The sequence below is a fragment of the Sciurus carolinensis genome, chromosome 14 (assembly GCF_902686445.1).
Source record: "Sciurus carolinensis chromosome 14, mSciCar1.2, whole genome shotgun sequence".
Lineage (NCBI taxonomy): Eukaryota > Metazoa > Chordata > Mammalia > Rodentia > Sciuridae > Sciurus > Sciurus carolinensis.
Genome location: NC_062226.1, coordinates 23,360,363 through 23,385,331, shown reverse-complemented (window position 1 = coordinate 23,385,331; position 24,969 = coordinate 23,360,363). Strand labels below are relative to the sequence as shown.

The window sequence follows — 24,969 nt, the reverse complement described above, 5'->3', positions numbered from 1 at the left end:
ACACGTTTCTAATGTCTCTTCATATGAGGGGCAAAAACAGACAGCTCTCAGTGCCTATGTCTATTATTAGATATCCTGGTTTCACTTCCAAGCTCTCAGCGTACCAGAGAAACTCAGGTGATGATTAGTTTTGGTTTTTGAAATAGTTTGTTTTCATACCAGATGTTAAATTGATCTACCAAGTCAGATAATTTTGCCCAGTGGGATGGTACATTATGGAGAATGGTAAGAGATGTGGCTGTTGAGTCCCGTCACTGGAATGTCTGCTCATGTCTTCTTATAGTGTGGAAAGATGCAATCACTGTAGATCTTATCAAAATGAAATTTACAGGGAGCGTTGACTTTTGAGGTCAGTTTTTTTTTTTTTTTTTTTTTTGCTGTGCTGGGGATTTGAGCCCAGGGCCTTGTGCTTGCAAGGCAAGCACTGAGGTCAGTTTGGATGAAAGTTCTGCATGGTAATAATCTAAAGATTATTAACTGGGTCTTTTCCCCCCACTTCCTTCCTTATTATCTTTAAATATCACAAAGGAAAGTCCTAGAAAGAAAAATGTATAGTGTTTGTGAATATCAAGCACAATATTCATGCAGTGGAGTTTGATGGCTTGTTTCGTGCTAAATGAGAGCCAGACGAGGACACATTTCATTGCTCCACAGTAGAAAACCCTTTATCAGCATCTGAAGGAGGGTTCAAGCACAGGCCTGGTGGGAGGGGGATGTCAGCAGCACACAGTGCCTCCCTCTCCTGCCTGGCAGGCACCCACTGGGCAGCATGCGGGGCCCAGCTGGCCGCTAGCTAGCTAAACTTAATGTGGAATGTCCAACAGATGGCTGTTGTCCACTGCTGCATTTCCTGAACATTCTCTGGACACCAGTCTAAACAGCCACGACTTGACCAGACCTTAAAGCTGTGTACCACACTAGTTATTTCATTCATGTTTTTCTCATTTTTCATTTCTCATTTCTCCCAAGAGTTCTCTAAAATCTAACACAAACTCTCAGAACCCTTGATATATTTCTGGATTCAGACTTTTTTTTTTTTCCTGATTTTAGAAGAGCCATGAAGTGTGTATACTATGCTTTAGAAAGTAATGCAGTGCAGATGCCGTGATTTAACACAACTGGCAGGTTCTAGGGCCGCGCCCTGCCATTAAATTAAATGTCTGCTCTAAAACTTAGGAAAAATTAGTTGTATTAAGCGGATAAATAAATACTGAGAAGAGTCTCGTGTCATGTTGTGCTGCCAAATAAATTATGAAAAAACTTGGTTTTCAGAGCTTTATGGGTTTTGGAATGAAGCATAAAGACCTATGATATTATTCTCTTTCAAAGAAGTAATACTAGAGCCCAGAGAAGAAACTGAATACATTGTCCAAAGTTACTCAGCCAGGAAGTAGGAAAGCCAAGCATGACCCAAGCCCACTTGTTTTAGACTGGTATCTTTTCCCGGCCTCTCCTGTACCTCTGCCGAGCCTGCCCTGTGAGTAACCACTCCCCTCTCCAGCCTCCAGTGACTGAGCTGAGTCTCCTTCTGCCTTCTCCCAGTCATAGGCCGATTCCTGTGTTTTCTGGGTCCTTTCTGATCATCTTTTTTGGAGCCACTTGTAGCTCTGGAATTCTCTGCTTTCAATCGCCTGGGTATAGGAGTTGGGCTCTCAGAGGTCACAAAACAGCACTACCATCATGACCCAGAATGGTTCCTCATTGCTTCAAAATGGAATTCCGACGCCCATTTATAAACAAGCAAGATCTGGGGAGACAGTGGAGGGCTGACATAGTCCATATCAACTGTCTAGCCTCGCTGTCGTCATGAGTATTTTCTGATAGTTTATTTCTGGGGAAGAAGCTCAACTGTGTGCTCTGAAAACAATCTTATTCCCTGAAATCATTGGAAGAACAGGATGCACATATAAGCAACTCACTTGTTCATTTGAGGACCAGCAGGAATAAATGTCCACTCCATCAATTCAACATGAACGTGTTAGGTGTAGTGGGGTCAAAATGAACTAATTTAAACTGGCAGCCTTTGAATGTCATGACCACCTTCAACTGTTCTCTTTTTCCTTTCCCTGAACCTCCCTGTATATCAGAACCCAGCAAACATGTTCCTTTAAAAAAGACACACCATTTGGAAAGAAATTGGTGGGAAAAGCCTTCATTGAAGCAGTGTTTGGTAAAAGGTGAGGGTATGTAATGGAAAGAGGATTTTTCAGCCTCACTCTCGAGAAAGCAGAGACTCTAGGCTTTTTTTCTCTAACAAGCCTGGGGTCATGAATTTTGAGCAGTAGGACTTGAGAAAAGGCAGAACATCCCCCCATCAGCTTTATTTCCTGTGTTCAGGCAGGTTCTGCTCGACTGCTAACTGTGCAGGCTCTTCTGATAGATCCAGGGTGTGTGGGTTAGCTCCGGCTTGAAGGGGTCAATACAAGATGTCCTTGTTTGCTTGCTCCTACATGGCCACTCCATGCTCCAAGTTAGGGTGCGCTTTCCATGGAATTAGACTCAGCTGCGAACAAAGAAAGTGCATGGTCCTGAGCTGAGAAAGAGGAAGCAAATCAAAGGGCCTAATTCTTGCAAGATCCCTGGTAAGAAGCGAGCTAATCAAAGCCAGGCTTGGGAGCAGGATGTCCCCTGTGACTGCTGGAGCTGGGGCAGGATATGACTGCATCTCTTACTGACCATACCGTGTCTCATACTTGCTCTGTGCTGCTTCCTAGGGAGTTTGACATTTCAGATCCATTTGATGAGAATTACTTAGGAGTTGCTTTTCTGCAATGGCTGTGAACCTGAAATAATAACAGAACATGTGTCATCAAATTGCCTTCTATTCCTGGATTTTTATTTTTATTTTTTCAGGTACTTCCACAGTATTAAAGTTACTCTTATAAATCTCGACTTCGGGAATGAGTTTGCAATAGTCACCCTTTTTCAAAAAAACAAAGGAATGACAAAGTTCCTCATTAAATGTATTGGGTGATAATCAAATGACGAATATTGCCATCAATTTGCTTCCTTTTTTCTTTCTTTCTTGTCAGGAGGTGATGTTCACCCAGCCTAGCCCCACACGTTGGTCAGGGTGTGTTTAATGAAAAGATCTTGTGGGAAAGTGGTCTGTTCACCATAATTGTCATTGTTACTGGTTTAATTAACTTTTTTTCTCTTTTTCATCTTAAACTTCGCTTCTCTGGAGCAGCAGAGCTCCTTCGTCCTTGTGTTTTATTTATCATCTTCCTGTGGCATTCATAGGGTGGACTCAGTATCAGCAGTTCATCAAGTACCCTGATTTACCTGGAAGCAATCCTATCTGACAGTTTCTCAGATTTGTTCCACCAGGAAGGGAAGGGGTATTTCTTATTCTGGAGCTGGGTTTATGATGCAAAGATTCCCATCATTCTACCCTGAGGCCTTCGAAAGAGGAGATGAAAGAACAAGGGACCAGCTCCTAGTGTGGGTTGCTCTTGGGCTGACATGCAGGATCTTCCCTTTCATTGAGAGGAAAGGAAATTGAAAATGCCAAATCTGAGCTCCTTACTTTCTGCAGACTTGTGAGTTGCTTTATAAAATGTTTGCAACCTGGTCCCAATGCTGTGTGAAGAAAGGAGGTCATTGAAGGAGGCCCCGGCCAAGGCATGTCATCTGGTGGGTGTTTTTGTTCCCTTTGCTGTGGCTTTTAAATAAGAGTGGGTGGTGGCTTTTTCTTTTCTTTTGAGAAGTGTAGAAACAAAGGCTCTTTGAATGAAGAGCTCAGACTCCATGGAGATGGAGTCTAACAATCACGGAAATCTAAACTTTTGATTTCCACAAAATGCCTTGAAACTTCTGGAATCCACTTTTTTTTTTTTTTTTTTTTTAACTTTTTGAAGATAGACCTGTTCCTACAGAAGGAGCATTTGAGCTGTCAGGACTAACAGCAGCTGTCTCCTGGGTTCCCTCGGGTGGGAGGAACTGCAGATTCTTTTCTCTACCCCCGTCAGCCCAGCCCACTTCAAGTGCCCAAGGGAAATCCGTCTTGCTTGGAAAATCCCTTAGCATAGCCAAGGCACGGCGTGCTTTCTCTGGACTAGAAAATGGTTTATCTCCTTCTCATAAATAAACAGGAAACAAATTTCATGTTTCCAGTTTTCTTTCCCACTTATGGTGGGAGACGGTGCTGGCTAATTTGTAAAGAAATTCTGCCACTCTCGCTTCTCCTTGTCTGCCTCACCATGAGACAGCCCTGAGTTCCACGGTTGCAGAGGTGAGTGGAGTTTTTAAAATGTCTAAGCTTCTCAGGTGTGTGCTCCCTGGGAAGATGGGAAGGCCCAAGATCTGCCTCGTCCTTGAATATTAAAGCAAGCAGGTTTATCCTCTTTTCTCAACAGGGCCTAATGATATCTAAAATAAAACTTTTCTAGTTTGTTTTATATTTTTAAATTAATTTGTGCTCATTGGAAGAAAAAAAAACTGAAAAATAAAAATCAAAGTGACTCTACAACTTTTAAAAACTTTCCCCCATGCATATATAAATGGAGATGGCAGTATTGGGTTTATGCTTATATTAGTTTTCTATTGTTGCTGTGACAAATTACCACAAGAGTAGTAGTTTAAGAGAGGACACGATGTATCAATTTAGAGTGCTAGAAGCCAGAAGTTAGAAATGAGTCTCCTATGGACTAAACTGTGTGCCCTCCAAATCCGTAAGTTGAAGTCCTGACCCCCAGTGGTATAGTATTTGGAAGTAAAGCCTTTGGGAGGTAGTAAGGCTGAGGTGAGGTCATGAGGGTGGAGCCCCCATGATGGGATTACTGTCCTTGTAAGAAGAGACCCCGAGAGCTTGCCCTCTCTCCCCATCACATGAGGACAGGGAGAAGGCAGTTGTTCACAAGCCAGGAAGAGGCCGTACCAGAAACCAACCAGGCGGCACCTTGACCATGAAATTCCGGCCTCTAGGACTATGAGGAGATCATTGCATGTTGTTGAAGCTCCCCGGTGTATGGCATTTCCTGACTGCAGCCTGAGAGGCTAGGACAGGGCTGAAGCCAAGGGCTGTGCCTCCTCCCCTGCCATTCTCCATGCTACCTGCGTCCCCTGGCTCACGGTCCTTTCCTCCCTCTTCAAAGCTGGCAGAGTAGCACCTCAAACCTCTTCTCCCTCTCCTGGAATTGTGACTATCAGCTGTCACTCTGAGCCTCCATGGTCTAAGCCATTTCCAGGTGTCATGACATCCACCCCAACTACATCACAGGATTGTCGTAGGGATTAAATGATAGGAGGGCCACACGTGAAAGGCCACATCGGTGTGCTTGTCATGGCCACAAAGCCATGGAGTCTGATTCTGTGGCCCTGGAATGTTTGGTTTCACGTGTTCCAGCGAAGGCATTTGAACTCTTTACTCCGATTCCCTGTGGGCGGTTCTGTCCCCGTCCACAAGCATTTGCTAAGCGGTCCTCGTGTGTGTTTCCTCATGTACTTTCCGGTGTTCTCAGCATGTGTCAACTCCCATGTGCCATGTTCCAAAGCTCCTGCCGGGATCCATCAGCGACCAGGATCAGCGAGGTCCTACCACGGGCATCTTCATTCAAGTGATTGTGGGGTTCTCAGACAGTTGAAATGGTTCATTTCATTTTAGGTCGTTTTACAGTTTGTAAAGACAGATGCTTCAGTAACCAGATATTGTGCAAGTTAGCTTGTGAAAACGGCTTTCTCCGGAGGTAAACCAAGTTCTTTGAGGCAGCGGGGCCACTGCCTGGCGTGTGACAGGCAGCAGCTAGAGGCAGGGAATTTCCACTCTGCCTTCCAGACATTTAGTGCTGGAAGAGTGACTGATGGGAGGCGGCCTGGACCTTAAGAGGTCTGTTAGACCATGAGGATGGTCAGTGAAGCAACTAGGTGTCTATTTCTGGCCCTAGAAGAATTGAATGCAGAACACTCATAAAATTGTGTGTTATTATCCGAGAGTCACTTTATCCTTTGAGATAACAGTTAAATAGTAGCTGGATTCATTGGATACTTTCTGTTTTAAATACTAATTTTATAAGTGTTAACTCAGTCTTTATAAGAACTATCTAAGGGTGGGTACTTCTGTCATCATACGCACTTTACAGATGAGGAAACTGAGGTATAAAAACAGTGAGTCACTGGCCCGAATTACTTGACAGTCAGTTAGTGGATTTGGGCTCCAGAACTTGTGTGCTCGCCTCTGTACTGGACCATTTCTCAAGCCATCAATTTAAAAATCATTTGCAATTTTTAGAGGTGTCCTCTAAGTATACAGGGGTAAAATGACCCCAGGTCTGGGATTACTTTAAAAAATTCAACAAGTTGAAGGAAGGAAAGAAGGTCAGATCACAGTGGTAAGATCTTCATAAATGTTTATTGTAGGTGATGTTTATGGAGTCCTTGTAGCAGTTCCTAACTCCCATAATAAAAAATAGAAATGATTACTTGTGAATTTGGAGATTTTGAAATATTTATTATTGTTAATATCAAGAGTTTTAAAATTAGCTGGATTATGCAGATCAAAGCAACTTTTCACTAAGTTATTAATGCACTTGTGACTGTGAAGTGGAAGCCCTATTTTGTGTTTTAAAACACTTTCCCCCTGGTGCTGTGGCACATGCCTGAAATTCCAGTGGCATGGGAGGCTAAGGCAGGCGGGACTGCAAGTTCAAAACTAGCCTCAGCAGCTTGGTGATGCCCTAAGCAACTTTGTGAGACCCTGTCTCAAAATAAAAAATAAAAAAGGGCTAGAGATATGAGGTGCCCCCTAGGTTTAATCCCTGGTACCAAAAACAAACAAACAACAACAGAAAACTATTTTCCACTTAATCCCCACATGTGCTGGCCGTATGCCTTATTTTTCTTTAAATCAATAAGGGTTGCCCTGCTTGCCGAATGTGTTTGATGGAATAAATAGCATAACATTCGAGTTAGAAGAGCTCACAAAGACAGCTCCTTCCCAGACTGTGGAAGTGGAAGCTCAGAGAATTTAAGTGATTGACCCAAGATTGAAGTGGACCTTCAAGGATTATCTGTTGTCAGTCACATAACCAATTAACAGGGGAGCAAGAATTAAAATCTGGGGTTTCCGAGCTCTAGGCCTTTCCGGGTTCGTTGGAAGGAGCCTGTGCTGGTAAGGGGCCACAGCCAGCCCCATGGAGACTCACTCAGCCCACACCTGAGACTCCTGCTATGTCAGCCAGGTGCCAAGGGAGATATCTGGGATGTAAGATGAAGGCAGCCAGTCCCCCCAAGCTTGGGACCAGAAGGTATCATGTGGGACTTTAACTTCCCTTAGCTCAATTCTGAGGACACAGTGTGGCTTCTTAAATCCCGCTCCCTTGAAGAGCCTCACATGGCTCAGCTGGTGCCCCCCAGTGCCACCCACCCATTTATTCTCTGTTTTCTCCACATTCCTCGTAGCAGATCCCAGCTGTGTGTCCCTCAGAGGGCATGGGTAGAAAACCATCACCGCTGCACCTCCTGAGAGGTGCACGCAAGGCTTCTTGGCACTCAAGTCTACTCTCTGGTAGGACAGAAGCCAGGGCCAGGCTTTCCCAAGAGGGAGGGATGCAGATGGTCTTAGCAAAAGTGCCCAGAGTCCCCACGCCAGTGTTTATTTAGCACTGGCCTCATCTGCTCATCTGGAGAACTCCTGGAGAGCATCTCAGAGCTAAAATCTCACCACTGCACGTCTGGTGGACACCCTCCCACTGCCTTTGCCGGCATTCATTCCTTAAGGTCTGGAGGGTCTCAAACTCAGAGGCTTTCAGGACCCCAGCAGGTAAGACGAATGAATGAAGCTGACCCACTGGAGTGACCTGGGAGAAGCAGCCTCAGTCTCATTCAAAGGGTTTGCCACACTGCGCTGCCCCTGCAGAAAGCCGGGGCAGAACAGCTGGCCCTTGGCCACCTCTGACATAGAAGCCACCAGGGGGACCGGGCTCCACCCCTGGCTCAGGTGACCTCCGCACAGCATGGCCTTAATGCTGCAGAACCTCAGCTTTCCTCATCAGTAAGAACTGGGTCTCTAAGGCCCCAAGGTGCGGCCTCCTCTGAGTCTCATCTCTGATCTGATCACGTCTCCATAGCAACCGGAACCAGCCCCAACCTGACTAACATGTTTGCAAAGTGCCCGCCAGGCCCCTGTGATCTAACTGACCTTTTAGAACGGTGTCCTTGAGGTCTTTGTTGGATGGGTTTGCACATTCTCGTCAGCGTGTTGTACCCTGTAATAAGATGGACCTCACTCAACCTTCATCCTGGGGACGCCCTTGATGTCAGAAGTTGCCTTTTCTTTTTGCCGGTTTTCTCTTCTTTCTGAAAGCAGTCATGAGCAGACGGGCTTAGAAAGGGTGTTCTCTTCGTGTTGTTTCAGGGAAAATAGAGAAAGTCAAACCTCCTCCATCCCCCACAACCGAAGGCCCCAGCTTGCAGCCTGACTTAGCCCCCGAAGAGGCTGCCGGAACCCAGCGGCCCAAGAACCTGATGCAGACCCTCATGGAAGACTATGAGACACACAAATCTAAAAGGCGCGAGAGAATGGATGATAGTAGTGTAAGTGTTTCCTCCTTTCCTTTCTCTTCTCCGAGGGCGACCTTCCGTGTGGCGCATGGTGTTCCAGTTCAGGCGTGGATGTGTGTGTACATAGTTGTCTCTGAATGGCTTCACGGTTCCAAAACCAGTTTTCAAATGTGTGGTTTAACATGAGCGGAGTTGGGATTGGGTTTCTGCCTTTTCTCCCTACCACGTCCTTTTCTGGCCACGTGTAGCTTGAGCCCACTGGCAAGGCTGGGGCACAAGGTGGTTGATGTGTAGAAAGAACACGCACAGGTGGTGTAATATGGCGGAGAAGGCCGTGAGCCCCAGGAAGCTGCTCGGCCTACTCTGAACAGATTCTGTGTTTTTAGAGAACTGTGAAATGCTGCTGCTTCAAAATCCACATCATGGGCAATCTGTATAAATGTTATGCCATATATATAATATATGATATATAATCAGTATAAATGTGCTCAAAAAGACACATGTGAGCTGGGCATGGTGTAAGCCCAGCAACTGTGGAAGCTGAGGCAGGAGGGTTGCAAGTTGGAAGCCATCCTCAGCAACTTAGCGAGGCCCTCAAGCAACTTAGCAACATACTGTCTCAAAATAAAAATAAAAAGGACAGGGAACATTGCACAGTGGTACTGAACTGGGTTCAATAACCCAGTACCAAAAAAAAAAAAAAAAAATATGGGGGGTGGGGAGGGAGTGTGTTTTGGGTTGTTTCCAAACCTACTGTGCAGTTTGGCAGGAAAGAGTCATTTTAAATGACAGTTGAACATCACACAACTACCCTGCCACCCCCAACCCTCAGAACTTCGCACGTGGCATTCACATGAGCTATGAAGGAAGTCACCCACTCTGGTTTCTTTGTCCTGTAAAGACAAAGTTCCATATGATCCCAAGAAGCCTCAAGGTTTCCCACCATCCCTGAGAAGTCTCAGGCATCAGTCTTTCAGCTCCCTTGGAAATAACAGGCATACACGGGGACCTCCTGGGCAAACTGGACAGTTTAGCAATCCAAGCTAGGTGTGACCTGAGCACACCTCCCCAGGTCACACCTAGCTTGGATTGCTAAACTGTCCAGTTTGCCCAGGAGGTCCCGGTGTATGCCTGTTGTTCCGGTGTAGTGATGAATAGCACCCCTTTCACTCTTAAAAGTGTCCCACTTTGGATGATAAGCTCTCCAGTCACCTTGAACTTGAGTGCCATGGGGTTTACAGTAGGAAGTCCACATGAGTTTCACTTTTCATATCCTGGCAGGCTCATCCCAAGTTAAAGGATTTCAGGGGTGGAAGCCAGATAGATACTGAATGTTGCTTTCAAAATCTATGGTGAGAAAGAAAGGAAGAAAACACAGACATGGGGGCTTGTGGTCTGTTCTTTGAATTTCACAACGGGTTGGGGCCTGGCCCTCGGTGTCTGCTGAGGACATCTCTGTGGGGCTTCACTGTGGTGTTGGCAGCAGCTCCTTCCTGAGCCTGTGGGGCATTTCCTGCCCACTAAGTCTCTTTAGCCGGCCCTTCTTTGCATCCCCAGTTTTGGTACAGAGTTCACACTTAGGTGTTTTTGGTTGCCTGTGGCTGTTTTGAAGGGTGGTGTGATAAGTGTGTCTAGAACAGACGGCAGCAGCTTTGGTGCAGGTTAGTTGAGTGGGTCCCTCACGTTACAATGCGGACAGGAAAGAACAAGTAGACCCTCTTAGTGGCAACCCATTCAAATGTTTTCTAAGCACACTCTGCGTTAACTCGTGTGTGCTTATCTTGTTGGAGTGTAGATATTAGAAAAGAAACACTACACAGAAGGGAAGAGCCAGTTCTCAGTCATTTCATAGGCAGAGGGCTGAAGCCTCCTTTATACCTGCTGTGACGCTCAGGCAGCCACCTCATGAATGCCAACCAGGTTGGATTTCCCTTGGCATTAATGAATGCCAAAGGGAAAGTCTGGAGGCATCATTTTAATATTCTGATTGCTCTTCCCTTACACAGTGACAAGGCAGCTTCCTTCTCTATTTTTTTTTTCCCTGTGGTGCTGGGGATTGAACCCAGGGCCTTGTGCACACAAGGCAAGCACTCTACCAACTGAGCTATATTCCCAGTCCTTCCTGTCTCTTCTTTGCCCAAGTAAATCAACACATCAGATAAGGAAGAAATCTACTAACTAATCAAGCTGTTGCTATTGCCAGGTCTTGGATTAAGGCCCAGTGTTTTGAAATAGAATTGACATTACAATTGAACCAAGTGTGTTTTTGAAAATTCTTAAGAACAGGACAAAATTAATCCAATCCAATGTCTCCTCTTTTCAGAGATTCAATCTTAAAAAAAAAAAAAAAAAAAAAATACACACACACTCTCATGATTGCTTCTAAAGCAATTACATGATTTTCAGCCAGACTAAATTTCAGAGCCACCTCTTAGCCTGTCTTCTAGCCCTTCCAGTTTAGGGGATCTTTCCTATTATATCTCTGTCAGTCACTAGAAAATGTGTTGAAGTTTGCCTGTAGGAAGGAACAAACTTCCTTTTCCCCCTGGCTGATGTGTGGTCCCTTCTCCATTTTTCTTTTATTGTCTCTTATATGAGAAGGATAATAACAGAGAGCAGGTGGGTTGCTTGGTAGCTGGCTTCCCTATCCCTAGAAGCTAAGGGCAGTTCTTCTAAAGGTAAACTAATTCTGTTCTCCTGCTCCATGCTCATACACTGTTAGCAGGGCAAAATGGCTTTGCAGATTCTGCACCTTCTAGGAACCTCACATGGCTCACTCTGGTGTCCCCAGTGTCAACCAGTGCAGGACAGCATCTGCCTTGGCACCTCACCAGCCAACATTTCCTCCCAACAAGCCCTTCTTGTTGGGCAACATTTCTGCTTGCCCTTTCAGAAATTAGAAACCCTGTTTTAAGGATCCTGTGGATTCTCCACCAGGATCAAAACCCAAGCCTAGAAAGTAGCAAGTTGTTTATATATTGAATAAAAAGAATTCTTACTTGCTGTGCTTCCCAAGCAGAACGCAGACCTCAAAACAAAAAACAAAACAAAACAAAAATGACAGGTAACCGGGATGTGTCTCTGGTGAGACACATCAGACACATTGATATCAATGAGCGTGACGGACAGAAGAAAGAGAAGGAGCCCGCATGAACCAGGCCTGCAGTTTTCCTGAGAGTTCTGCCAACAGAACTGAGAAAAACTGGTCCTTGCCATTAAAACAGGTCCAGTGTGCCCCTAATCACATCAGAGCAGTGACAGTGTGTGGAGCTGTCCATAGCACAGGCACTGCTCTCTCCAGTTTTCCCAGTTATGAAAAAGTACACAGGACAGGCCAGGAGGCCCCTGGCTCAGGGAATCTACTCCTTTTGCAGATGGCCAGTGAAAAAGGTCAGTGACACAGGAACATTTCCCAAAATGCTGTCCCCAGAGGGCCACACTTAATGTTGAACAAGGCGCTCCCTTTGTGGTCAAAGTCCTCGCCACCTGGACAGGCTTCCTTGTTCTGCGTGGACACCAGTGGATGTCTCTATGCTTAAGGCCTCAGCCCACTCATTAGGGGAGTCCTCAGCTAATTTTTTGAGGAAGGAGGTTTGCTATGGCCACCCGCACACCCAGGGCTATCTACCAGCTGACACAGGGCCTTTCTATGTTTTAGAAAAAGACCCTGTTTCCTCTGAGAGGCCACCGCCCCACATTCACCCCCTTTAATCATTCGCTCCTTTAACTTGGTAATTTTGCAGTGCACTCAGATGTAGCCATCCTACTTTAATTGGGTTTCTGTTATCTGGAATTGCTATCTTATTGGAAATGCCCCCTTACGTGGGTCTGACGCCATCTCTGGTCAGTCATGCAACTCATAATGGACTGCTGAGTCATAGTCTCCTCGAGGGCTTCTTGGTGCCTTGCAAAGGAGCCATCTGGAGGTGGGGATGGAGAAGACCATGCCCACTGTAGATCTGGAGGGCACAAATGATGAGCTGTTTGGGTTGCTTTCCTTCAGGCCTCAAGAAGCCCTTCAGGAAACTGATTCATGAGTCCATTATGAGTTGCATGACTGCATTTAGATAAATAGTATTTCTTCTGGCCATTTGTGCCCACAACCTGACCTGAGCCTAAGAAGATGAAGATGAGGACTCATTGAGTCATTGGTGCTCCTGAACATGTTGGTAGATTTCTCCCCCTTTTCCAGATGAAGGGAGGCTGGCCTGATCCAGCTCATAGCCTCCTGTGTGCTCAGTCCCATCTTTACCTCTAACATAGGATCTACAGGAAAGTCCTCCCTCCCTTCCCCACCTTCCCTCCCCTCTCCCTGACACTGTTATTGAAAGGTCTTCCAACCACCCTTGCCTGTCTCTGAATAAGAGAAAGTCTCATCAGTTCCCTGGGCTATTTGACATAGCTCAACTGGGGGCTGGCACTTCCTGCGTCTCAGGAATTCCTATCTCACATTTCCCTCTAGATGAGGACACAACACTGAGAGATGTGACCATACTGTCACCAGTGGGTAAAGGAAGCCCATCTGCCCCAGTTCTCTGTCCTTCCTCAGGCTGTAGAGGAAGCCCAACCACAACCCAGGACGCTTTCTGTTGCCCATCTCTTTCTTGGGCTCTCACACCACAGGGAAGGTACAAAGGAGAGGAGAGCTCAAAACTCCGTCTCCCAAGCATTAGCCTGATCACTTAGGAACTGTAATTTTTAAGCATTACATGTAAGAAACAATTGATGCTCACACACGTGAGCCCATAGACTCAGGTGTTCTAAGTCTGTGAGTACCAGTACCCCAAACCAGTCAACTCCTCAGATGCAAGGTCATTGTAAATGCAGGGTCATTGTCACAATTCTGGAAGGGGCTGTCCCACATTGGTCCTTTAGACCAATAGTTGGATCCCATAGTTGGATCTACACCCCTTACCCCTCTGTGGGTTCTTACAGAGGACTTTTAGTCTTCTTTAAAAACTAAGATTATGTTAGTATCGCAGTGCTCATTTTAATTCTAAGTAATCATCCTGATTATCCAAGGAGCACCCCATTCCAGGGATCTTATGCAGACCTCCAGGGTTCTGCTGAGGGTGGCCATGTACGTGGTCACCCATGGCAGTGCCCTCCTCAGATCAGTTTAAGAGAATCTGTCTCCACACAAATAAACTCCAACCAGCTTCTGTCTATGATTAGGGTCGTTGCTTGAGTCAACCTCAAGGTTCAGAGAAGCCTCCAGAAGGAGTCTGGAGTCTGGCTCCAGAGTCTGGCAAATCCAAAATGGCTGCCCAGGGCCTTGCGGGCAGCTGCCAGAGGAGAAGGAATCCTGTTAATTCAAAGTGCAGAAAACGAAGGCAACATCTTGAATTAACAAAGCGTGGCTTATCTGATATTTTTATTAAAGGATAACAGGGTATCTACTTGCTCCAAGAGATACAGACTCTGAAATAAACGAATATCAGATGAAGCCAGTCTTGGTGTGGGTACGTGACGGCCTCCTGAAGTGACTTCCCCTCCTGCCGCCCCTGGCATGGTGCGGGTTCCCAGCCGGGGAGAGTTCTGTGAGTGTGTCTGCTGTGTACTAACCCTGGTCTTTTCCCTTTCTGCCAGTACACCTCTAAGTTACTGTCTTGCAAGGTGACCTCTGAGGTACTTTTCAACTTGTCTGTCTTGGTCTCAGTGCATGCTCGATCCAGGTGCATGCTGTTGTGGTTTGCCGTTTCCTGGTGTGTTAAATGAGAATGGCAAGAAATGGCTTGTCTCCACGTGGATTTCCTCCTGCTGCTTCTGAACTTGGCGACTGCCTCACAGTGCCGGAGTCCATGCTGCGATGATTCGCCGTGCCGTGCTGTGCTGTGCTGTGCAGTGTGGTGGGACTGGAGAAGACGGTGCCCGCCCGTGGACCTGGAAGACGTTGGAACTAGAGGGTGCAACGGATGGGCTGCTTGGCTTCTTTCAGTTTCCTTAGGCATTCGTAGCAAATCCATTCTGGTCTGGTCAGAAAATAATGCAAGTCACTTGGGTTAAGCTGTTGATTCCAACGGGTCCTTCTAACCTCAACACAAATCCGGAGATCTCCTCCATTCCATGGATTTAGGATGAGTTATTCCAAATCTGAATCATCCCCATCCTCCCATCCTTCCAATCTTTAAACTTATATTTTTGTTTTGGAAGCGTTTCTTTAAAACATTGACCTCCTCAAAGGTGGCCTCCTTTCCCCTCCAGCTTCCACAGATTTCAATATGTGTACTATGAGAAAGCACAACGTTTTTCTTTTGTTAGTTTTTTTAAATTTTTCCATGTTTTTCTTTGTCGTTATGAGGAAGCACAGTATTTTCATATTTTATTTCTGTACTGTTTTTTATTTTAAAGGAAGTATTTCAAATATACAGAATTATAGAATGAGTCATTATTTGCTCACCGGATCACAGCTTATTAAGGCTCTATCACGTGCCAGGCACTGTTCTGTGTGTCAGCAAAACAAAGTTCCTGATGTCATGTAGCCAGCACACAAAGTCCCCAATCATAAAATGTAATAAGATAAGAAAACCCACTTCTCCAACTTTGCTCATTCTTATGTCATAGTGTTTGCTTAATGTTTTTGAAAGAAGTTAAGGTCGCAAATACAACTCAAGCCCTCTTGGTTCCTCTCCCAGTTCCGATTGCTCAGTCTCTGTCACACCTTTTCTCTCCTGGGAGGTACCTGTTTTTGGCACTGGTGTTCATTTCCATGCATGCCTTTATACTACATATGTATGTCCACCTAAACAGTGTCCTATTTTTTGCATGTTTTTGAACTGGCTGTATGTGGTAAGTCACACTGTGGTAGCTTCTGCTGCTGACTCTTCTGTCTGCATTGGTTTTAGATATGCCCGTGTTAATACCTGTGGCTCTAGCACATCGGGTATAACTGCTGTATAGTATTCCATTGAATGAATATATTACTATTTATTCACTCTCATATTGATGGAAATGCAGGTTGTTTCCAGTTTTGGTTTTTGTTTGGCATTATAAACAATGCTTTGCAGAATGTTATTACATGTCACTCTACGCACCTGTGGAACAATTATCCTAGTAGGAGAACTGGGTATAGGGCTCTTACGTACTTGCATTCTCTAAATATTGCAAATCACTCTTCAAATCAGTCAGGCCAAACCTATGGCATTACATGTGTGTACGTGTGTATATATATATACACACGTACACACATGTATGTATGTATATATATCTAAATATCTCATTATTAGTAAAATGATTATGTTTAACTATAGATTTGGGTTGTCAATTATTTGCAATTTTTGTTCATAACAAAATGAATGCTGAGAGAATACCATTCCATGTTCCTTCCTCATTGTGCAGTTGTGATTCTTACCTAGGGAATGGCAATTTAGAACTTAACCCCTAACCTCATCTCCTGTTTCAGTCAGTATAGTTTAGAACACTGAAAATCCGGTCAAATATAACCAAAGAAGATAGAATGGGACCCAGTATAATTTTTATTGAAAAGAGAATAAGAAGAAAAACTATTAATATAATTGGGGCAACTCATTAGCATATCTTTTACTTCACCTCCTCCCCCAAAAGAAAATTGTCTATGCTGATTGCTATTGAAGTTAAGCAGTGTGCTACACAACACAAAGACAAAAAGAATATTGGAGGATTGCTCAGAGAGAATTGATTTCCCCCCCATCATCCTGAATTTTAATTAATTTTTGGGAAAAAAACTTAAACCAGGTCTTGTTATTCTTTTATATTTGTTAGTTTTTAGTTTTTATATTTTCTTCTCTTCATATCTGTGGAGTGTGTTTGTTGCTCTTTTCCAATGCTTCTCCCTCCAGGTTCTCACAACCACATAACCTGGTGGCTTTGAGCATCAGCTCTGCACCCAGAGTTTGCTGGTTCAAAACTTGGCTTTTCCTCCAACTGACCGGGCAACACCGGGCAAGTTACTTAACCTCCCTGTGCTTCAGTCTCCTCATGTAAAATGGGAGCTGTGATGGCATGAATCTCATAGAATTGTCCTGAGGATTAGAACAGTAACTGGTTTCCAGTACTTGTTGCTTGTGATGTAAGTGTGTATGATGAGTACAGTCCTAGAGACATGTGCTTTTAGCCCAGAAAAGAAAGGCATGGACTTTAGTTAATAGGCAGTAATCGAAGTAATAGCACTAAATTTGCTAGAGATTTACACACATGTACACATGTGTACATAAACACACGTACATCTGAATTTTAATTAAGGAACAAGTGCTCATCCATACCTTCCCTAAGAGCTTGGCTTTCGAATCTTCAAAGACCAATTGTAGGATGGCTTCACTCCAACACAGTCCTGGATCATAAGCACTATGAACCCAAAGATAGCTTTATGCTGAGGTCACAACTATTTCATTGGCATTTCGTTTATTGTCTTGTCTATGCTATTACCAGGAAGTTTACATTTCATCAGAAATTCAGATCATGTCAAGTGGTCATAGGCGTTAAGAGAAATGAATTAACAAAGGAGCACTCATTACTGATGTAAGTTTGGGCTCTTGACCAGTAAGTGTTCAAACCCAAACTCTGCTAAATGTTCCCATAATTAGGACTATTATTTTTCTGCCCATCACTTTTTTTTTTTTTTTTTTCCCTTTTAACTAAGCTCCATGAGGAAAGGAACTGTTCTGTCCCCAATATGCAACACACTGCCTGACGACGACTGGTAGGATCTCAGTAAATACCTGTAAGGTGGATAGGCAGACAGATTATAGCATGAGTTCCTGAAGAACACAGCAAGCCAAATCTGCTCAAGTTGATGGAATATTAAACTAGGGTTTAAATGACAAGACAGGAACCTCTGAAAAGGCTGGGAACTCTTCTGATTTATTTCCAGCTTTTGTGTAAACCTCTCAGCTTGTATAGCAGTCCGAAAGGCAAACACTTGACCATTTTACACAACCCAGAGCTCCTTATACAGACACTTTGTGTTATATTCCACTTCGTAGTTTGCAGATCCTTTCACATGATATAGACATAGTTATTGTTTGAGAACTTGCTGTTCACATGGAACTATGCTAAACTGTCTTTCACACATTGCCTCATTTATTCCTCAGGTCAACTGTTTTATGATTTCTACTTACATGGGGACACTGAGGTACAGAGGTGACTTTTTAAGGTCACACAGTCACTAGGATTTAAACCTAGACCTGCCTGGGCTCCAGAGTCCACCATGACCTCCTGAGAAAGCCTGCAAAGTAGCACAGATGCAGTTCCCATTTTATGGATAAACAAATTCGAAATAACAAGATGAATACCAATGAACAAAACTGGGAACAGGGCCAGGTCTCGCAGGTCCAGTCCAGTTCTGTTTCAGTTCCATGTTATCACATGTTGGCCAGAAAAATGCACTACTTAGACTCTACCAGATCTGGAAGTATTATTTCCTCTCATTTCTTTTTCTTAGATATTAATAAATGGGATACTTTATGACATGGCTTTCGTGCTTAAGAGCACATCATTCATTCAGCAGAATGAATGCTGAATGAGTGCATCCCAGCTCTCCCTGCTGGGGGGACTTGGAAGGGCTTTGCAGAGGAAAGCACATCAAAGCTCCAGCTAGTTCGTACATTTGACAAAGACGCAGAGAAGCAGGTTGAGATGGACCCCCAGATCTTAAGTCTACCCAGAATCTGCTTATGCCTGTTCTCCCAGCCCTGCCTGTAACCTGTATCTCCCTGCTTCTCTGGAGTTGCCAACATCAGTGTCCCTTGCTTAAATGATTATTTTTAGAATAATCAAGCCTTCATTGCAGTTTGGAAAACCGACCAGTATTGGCTCTACTTTACCTTTTTTTTTTTAAATCAGAAACTCTGCACCTAAGCTAATGCCAGAGTAATTGGCTGGCACGATTGGGCTTGCTTTTACTTGCTTTTACAACCTATGTGTTGGCCACCTAATGCCATTTTTCTGGACCTCATCTTAATCAGACTAGAGCTAGAACATTTTGGCTAAAGTCTTCCACGCGGGAGTTTACAGATTATGCTAGTGAACAGGAGGGAAGGAGGACCTACCTCAGTAGTGGCAAGTACTTGTCCTTGATGTTGTCACCTTTGATTTTATTAGTACACCTGGTCCTGAAGTTTCATCAAAATGCTGATATTGCTTTTTATTGACCCAACAAGCTATATTTTACTGACTCTTTGTGTTTAATTATGCCAGAGTAGATTGTTGTGATAATAGATATGATCCTAGCTTACATAAATCCACAAAGCTGGGCTTGAATCCGCACTGGTCCAATAGTTAGGAATTACTTTCTGATCTGCTTGTTTAGGAAGAGACTTAAGAGGATCTGTCCTTGTACTGTCCAATATGATAGTCACTAGCCAAAGGGGCTATTCAGGCTTAAGTAAGTTAAAATTAAATTTTTATTTTCTCAGCTATGTGTCTCAAGTGCTTGTTAGCCGTGTGCGCACAGTGGCCACCATGTTGAATGGCGCAGTTCCAGTCTCTCCTCCCTGTCCTCTCTACCCCTAGCAGTACCAGATATTTCATTGCTTTCCATTCATGTTGACACTGTTGTTGGAGAGAATGGAGGAAAGAATAAGAAGTTGGTTTGTGTACATAATTAGCATCCATGAATCCTGAGTAATTTTTTTCCCTTTCCCTTCAGGTCCTTGAGGCCACACGGGTTAATCGAAGGAAGAGTGCATTGGCCTTGCGCTGGGAGGCAGGGATCTATGCCAACCAGGAGGAAGAAGACAATGAATAAACTTCCTTCAGCCCAGGAAACTTCTTTGGTGCTTGGGATACCAAGAAACCAAGAAATGATCACATCAAAGCATTTTGATGGACTATTTATTAGAGTGCATACAGACTCAGCAATCCTTATGTAGACCAGAAACTGCAACACACACTGATGAAGAATAAAATGAAAAGGAAGTCCACCCATCAAATTCTGAGACCCAGGAGTCAGAAGAGCTTTGTGACTCAAAGAAGCCTCTGGATTTGGACCAGTCCACAATGGATCCAAAAGACAAAGACATTACAAGCAAATCAACACATGTGCCGAGGGCAGAACTCTGACCAGCCTTGGCGGGTGATGAGGACGGACTGTGATAATAAGGCCATTAGCCAGCAGTAGGGCCCAGGCTGGTGCCATCTGTGGGGCCCAGGGTATTTCTCTGCTCTGGCTTCCCACCCCTTGCTCACAGCATCCAAGGTGTTGGGCTGACGCCATTTTCTCCAGCAGCCATACTACGAATGGTGTTTCTCTCCGTAGTTGCCCCAAAGAGGCAGTTATGATAATATTTCTCTTACATTTAATTATTTTTAATTGGGAGCAATTAATGATTGCAATGCATAAAATCCATATTTTTAAGACAATAATATATCTTCATGTTGCAGATGCAATCTCTTCTACACTAGGAGGTTGAGAAAGGTGGGGGAGAAAGCCAAACCAAATGGATTATTTTAGCTTTAGGATCTTGTCTGCTTATACTCTTGACTGATCTGTAGTTTAGAAGAACACATTTTCACAATTACGTTTCTTCACATGGAAACTATATTTAGTGGGCAACAACTATTTTTATGATGGGATAGGGGACTATAAACGAATAAAATCTGTACACATTGAACAGCTTGGATCAAGATGGTAGGGGTATTTTTAGATGGCAATAATTGAAAAAAATTAAAAAAGGGCAAACTCTGCCTTAGAGAGGTAGATGGCAAGAAATAAAAAGTGTTTATAACTATTTTGTATTATACAGTGAGCCTTAGAAGTAGTAGGAAGAAGGAAGAATGTTTGGGGTCAATAGAAAGAATACATTCAAGTCACTGAAGATAGGGAGAGAAAGAGGGAGGAGGGAGAGTGAGAAGAGAAGGAATTGAAAGATTATTTTTTGGCCAAGTGCTTTTCAGGATGATAAAGAGAAAAATATAGAATAGGAATTTAAGTGCAGGCTTGGAATCAGCTACAAATCCTAAAGATGATGGGGTGTGCGTGTGTGTACACCTTTGTGTGTTTGTGTAATGAGTGTATGTTCACGAGTGTGTGTGTGTGTGTGTGTGTTAAAATTTGATTGATCACGACACCTGGGTGTACAGTTATTTCCTCCAAAGCTGTTTGCCAGCATCAGGAGTGAGTGAGAATTTCTTTTTTATGAAAAGGGATATAAAGGCACCGAGCTGATGCAGTATTTGTAATATTAAATTGACCTAACATGGTATTTGCATGAATCACAATTGCAGAGTTTTGAGTAGTTTTGTAATTTGACATTTAGGAACATATCCTATTTATTCTCATGCTTTGGATTCATGCTTAGTATACTCTAGAGGATGCCAGCTTTACTCTTTCTGTCATTTAAAGCAATATGATAAGGGCATTCAATAACTGGGCGCCCTAAATTTCTGGATGAGAAAAATGTTCTATTTCTGACCATGAGAAAATAACCAGCCTTCATTACTTTTCCTTTGTTTTAAAACTTTTTTTTTTAAAAAGCAATAATTAAATTAGATCTCATTAAAATTCTTTTTTGTTTTCATATTGTTATGTCATAAGCTCCTACTATGTTTTTCTAATAAGTAGCGATTCCTCAAAACTCGTATGTAGTGTTACACACATTATCTTTGCTTTTTATCTTTGCTAGTGTTGACTTTGAGGGAAAGTTTATTCACAAATGATGGGCACAAAGTAAAAAGATGGACCTGTCCAATAACCCCCAGAAATCCTTTGAAACTGCCTGGGGAACCTGCCATTTGCAGCCAGATTCTGCAGATTGAAGCCAATATTGCACTGTGGGCAGTTGGCACCATCTTGGGACGGTCCATTCTCCTGAACGTTCAGCCAGGTGCTGGCCACTGGGACACAGAACAAATAAGACCCCTGCTGCTAGGAGTGTTCTAGTGGGAGAGGCTGGTGTGGAGCCAGGCACTCCCAGGAAAGTGACATCCGTGCAAGATCAGAAGTCCTGCCACGTGGAATGGGAGCCTCCAGGAAGGAGGACCGCCATTGTCTAAGAATTTCCAGCTGGAGGCCCCAGATTTCTGGGCTGAGGTCCGAATGATGAGGGGTGTTCCCAAGGGAGACCTGTGGAGAGGAGCAGAGGAGGCAGCAGCACCAGTGGCCCCAAGCACAGGGGCAGTCAGGATGACGAGAGTAGGCTACTTCTATGGGTTGCTCAGAAAATACACCATGCTTCATGCGTTGGGACAGACGTGGATCTCCCAGAGAGCACAGACATGGTGCAGACTGACACCCCCTTTTTTCACTAGAGGAAACCTTCCTCACCACTTACCTTAAGCCTTTGTTCCGTCTGGAAGGGAATCTTGTACCCATGTGACCGCTGCAGTGGAGAAGAGCTGGCAGCTGGGAGGACCGCTCAGGAAGCCACACAGTTCACGGAATGGCTTTCAAGGCAGACCTGATTCAACAAGAAGCACTGATTGCCTGCGGAATAAGAGAGCTCTAGAGCTGGGCTCCCTTGGGCCACGCTCCATGGGTAGATGAAGAAATAGATGCAATTTCTGTGATTCGTCCCCGAGGCATGGAGCTGTTTTTACCATGGCCCCTACATCTCCAACTTTTGCTAGTTGCCCCAAATTGCCTTCCAGATAACTGCTGTTTCTTTGCTGTACTCACTGACAATCCCATTACATTCCTATTAAAATGTAAATTACGGTTCCCTGGGGAGAGCCAGGTTTTCTCAGTGCTCTTGATATTTTTATTCATTCGAGAAACATTCCTCCTCACCCCCACCCCGCGCACTTGCGCCTTGGACACAGCACTGTGCTAGGCTCTGGGATCCCACGTGAACCCGTGTAGCTTCCCCAAGATGGAACAGACCCCCGAGAAAAGTCATTCCTGCCTAATCCATCGGGAGCAGGCCTCTGAGGCTTGGCCCCACCCTCAAATAGCACGCAAGCTTGTTAATGTCAACATAACAAGTGTTTAGATTCTGCACATGTTAGAGCCTTCCGGAAAATATTCCCTGCTGCAGTGTTTATAGATGTTGTTTCTTCTGGAGCCGATTAACTACTGACACGCCTTGGTTCTCTCATCCAGAAATTATGGAAACAGGGTCTGTCAGTGACAGAGGTCGGGTTGAGTTCTATTTGGATTACAATGCAATTACCCATGCATGCTGCCCACCCTAGGCAATAACATAGAAGCAGTATATAGATCAGTGTCCACATAAACACACGCACACACACACACACACACACACACACACACATATATACTCATAACAAGGAACACTACAGCAGTGTTTGACTCTTGTCGCTGAAGACATTTTTTTCCAACTGAAGAATGGATTTAATTAAACTATTGAAAAAAAATAGCCTTTTAAGTATTAGAGATGGTGACTATATCCAGTTTTAGTTATAGAACCAATTTCCTGGATTTTTAGCATTCAATGACCTGCCAATTTTGATTTTGTGTTGCTCTTTATCCAAATGACATTTTCTTTCTTTTTTTTTATTGGAGGAGGGAAAAAAGCAGCAATACTGTGTTTGAAAATTATACTCTGTATCTGGCTTTCCTGTGTATGTTAACCACTTCAATGTTATTATCCTGCTTCGGTTTTATAGTGATTGTGAGGCATTCAATGCAAGTATACAGTTATTTTCTCATTAAAAACCCAATGTGTGTTGTGTTTTTATAAAAGATGGCTACTTGTTTAACTGAGGGGAGGTTGGAAGACTGGCCTAATCTTGAGTGGCATGCCAGTGCCATCGGCCCCCGCCTCTGTGGGGCAGCATCCGTTTCTTCACAGATGGGTCAAGGGAAGTAAAATCCTAGTTGGTGGAAGGCCACTATAACAGACTGTCCCCAAAGCCCCTTCTCAATATACATGGTGGTCTGTGGCATCCACAGATTTTGGCAACCCCTGGAACAAATCCCCACGGACACCAAGGGATCACTGTGTTTCTTTCTTTTTTTTTTTTTTTTTCTCAATGCTGGGGATGAACCCAGAAGCACCCTACCACCAAGCAACATCCCAGCCCTTTTTAGTTTTTACTTTGAAACAGGGTCTCACTAAGTCGCTGAAGCTGGCCTTGAACTTGTGATCCTCCTGCCTCCATTGGGATTCTATAATCCCACTGCGCCGGGCCACTGTACCTCTTGTAAGAACCTCATGGGGTATGCTGTTTTGGTTTCCATTTTTCACGTGAGGAAATTGAGGCTCTGGGAGGTTAGTTTGTTGATGCGATGCAGCTCATCGATGGCAGCCCTCGACTTTGAACCCGGGCATCCTGACTCGAGTGTTGCTCTTAACCGCCCCTCCCACAGAAGCGCACACTGGCACCTTCACACCGGAAGCCGAGCAGACCTGCGTGAGGTCTGGGTGGGCTGGCCGTGTCTGCTCCCCTGCGCCCTCCAGGCTCAGGTGTGAAAGGAGGAGGGGAGAGGAGTGGGAGTGGGAGCAGCAGAGAAGTTTCTTCCTTTGAATGAACTTTCTCTGGGCTCCTCTCTTTGGGATCATGTTTCCCTGGAGCTGGTGAAAGAACATGGGCCTGGTATCCCCTCTGTTGCCAAAGAGGAATCAGAAGTGATTGTGGATACGGTGACGGAAATGCGTCACATTGTGGTGATGGTTGTATAACTCCAATTCGACTAAAAATCATTGAATAGTATATTCGAAATAGGCAAATTGTATTATGCAAATTATACCACAATAAAGCTCCAGCCAAAAAAGAGTAGGGGCTCAGGGGAGGGGGAGGAGTAGGGAAATAAAGGAATGCAGAGTAAGAGTTCCAGATAAAGGGCCAAGGAGGCACATGCCTTTAATTGGAAAAGAAAAAAAAAAGTGATTCATGTCAACAGTTCTTGGCCGCCAGTCGACCCACTTATAAGGAAGAAAGCTTCTCTGTAGGGCACCCTCCGGGAACCAGGGGCAGCGAGCTGTGGTTGTTGTGGATTTGATCCCAGATTTGGGGGCCTTAGGCAGAGCTGGGGTCAGTCAAGGAACACAGGACTGAGACTTGGTGGTTGGAGGTACTGGGTGCTCAGACAGTGACAGGCCAGTTTCCTCAACTGGTGGAGAAGGGACGCGGAGTCTGCATGGCCTGGATGCAGGTCTGGATTCTGACGAGCAGGCTCCAACCACAACCCTCCCATCTCGAGGCATCAAGCCCTCACCAGGCCAAGGGCAGGTACAAAAACTTGTGGGCCTGAGATGACAGCATCCGTGGGAAGGGTCGCGATCTGTGTGCATTACCGCAGGTTCACCTCTGCCTGTTTTGATGGGGGCAAGAGGACTATCATCATGGCACAGGTAAGGTGATGAGGTTGCCTTGGAGTGTCCCTCATTTTAATTATCTGATTCCTAGGTGATTACACCCCTCCTTGTGCAGAAACCAGAATTCGGAATTGGGCTGCTGGGGACACAGAGAACACAGGGAACTGAAAAGGAGAACTTGGAAGGTTCTAAATGGACAAGATGACACCAAAGGAAAGAACAGGGTCCCAGGAAATCCCTGGTGATGGCACTCTGGTGATTTCTAAAAGCATCCTGC

The 24,969-nt window shown here is 44.6% G+C and overlaps 1 protein-coding gene across 7 annotated transcripts in view; it reads left to right on the top strand.

Moving 5' to 3' along the window:
- Palm2akap2 (PALM2 and AKAP2 fusion) overlaps positions 1–23,116 on the top strand; it is a 457,266-nt gene extending 434,150 nt beyond the window's left edge. For all 7 annotated transcript variants that reach the window (XM_047523747.1, XM_047523751.1, XM_047523749.1 and 4 more), the window contains 2 exons: positions 8,354–8,532; positions 19,124–23,116. In XM_047523747.1, coding sequence (XP_047379703.1) covers positions 8,354–8,532; positions 19,124–19,222 — 278 coding nt within the window. In that variant the 3' untranslated portion in view covers positions 19,223–23,116. The remainder of the gene's footprint in view (positions 1–8,353; positions 8,533–19,123) is intronic.
- The last annotated feature ends 1,853 nt before the right edge of the window (positions 23,117–24,969 follow it).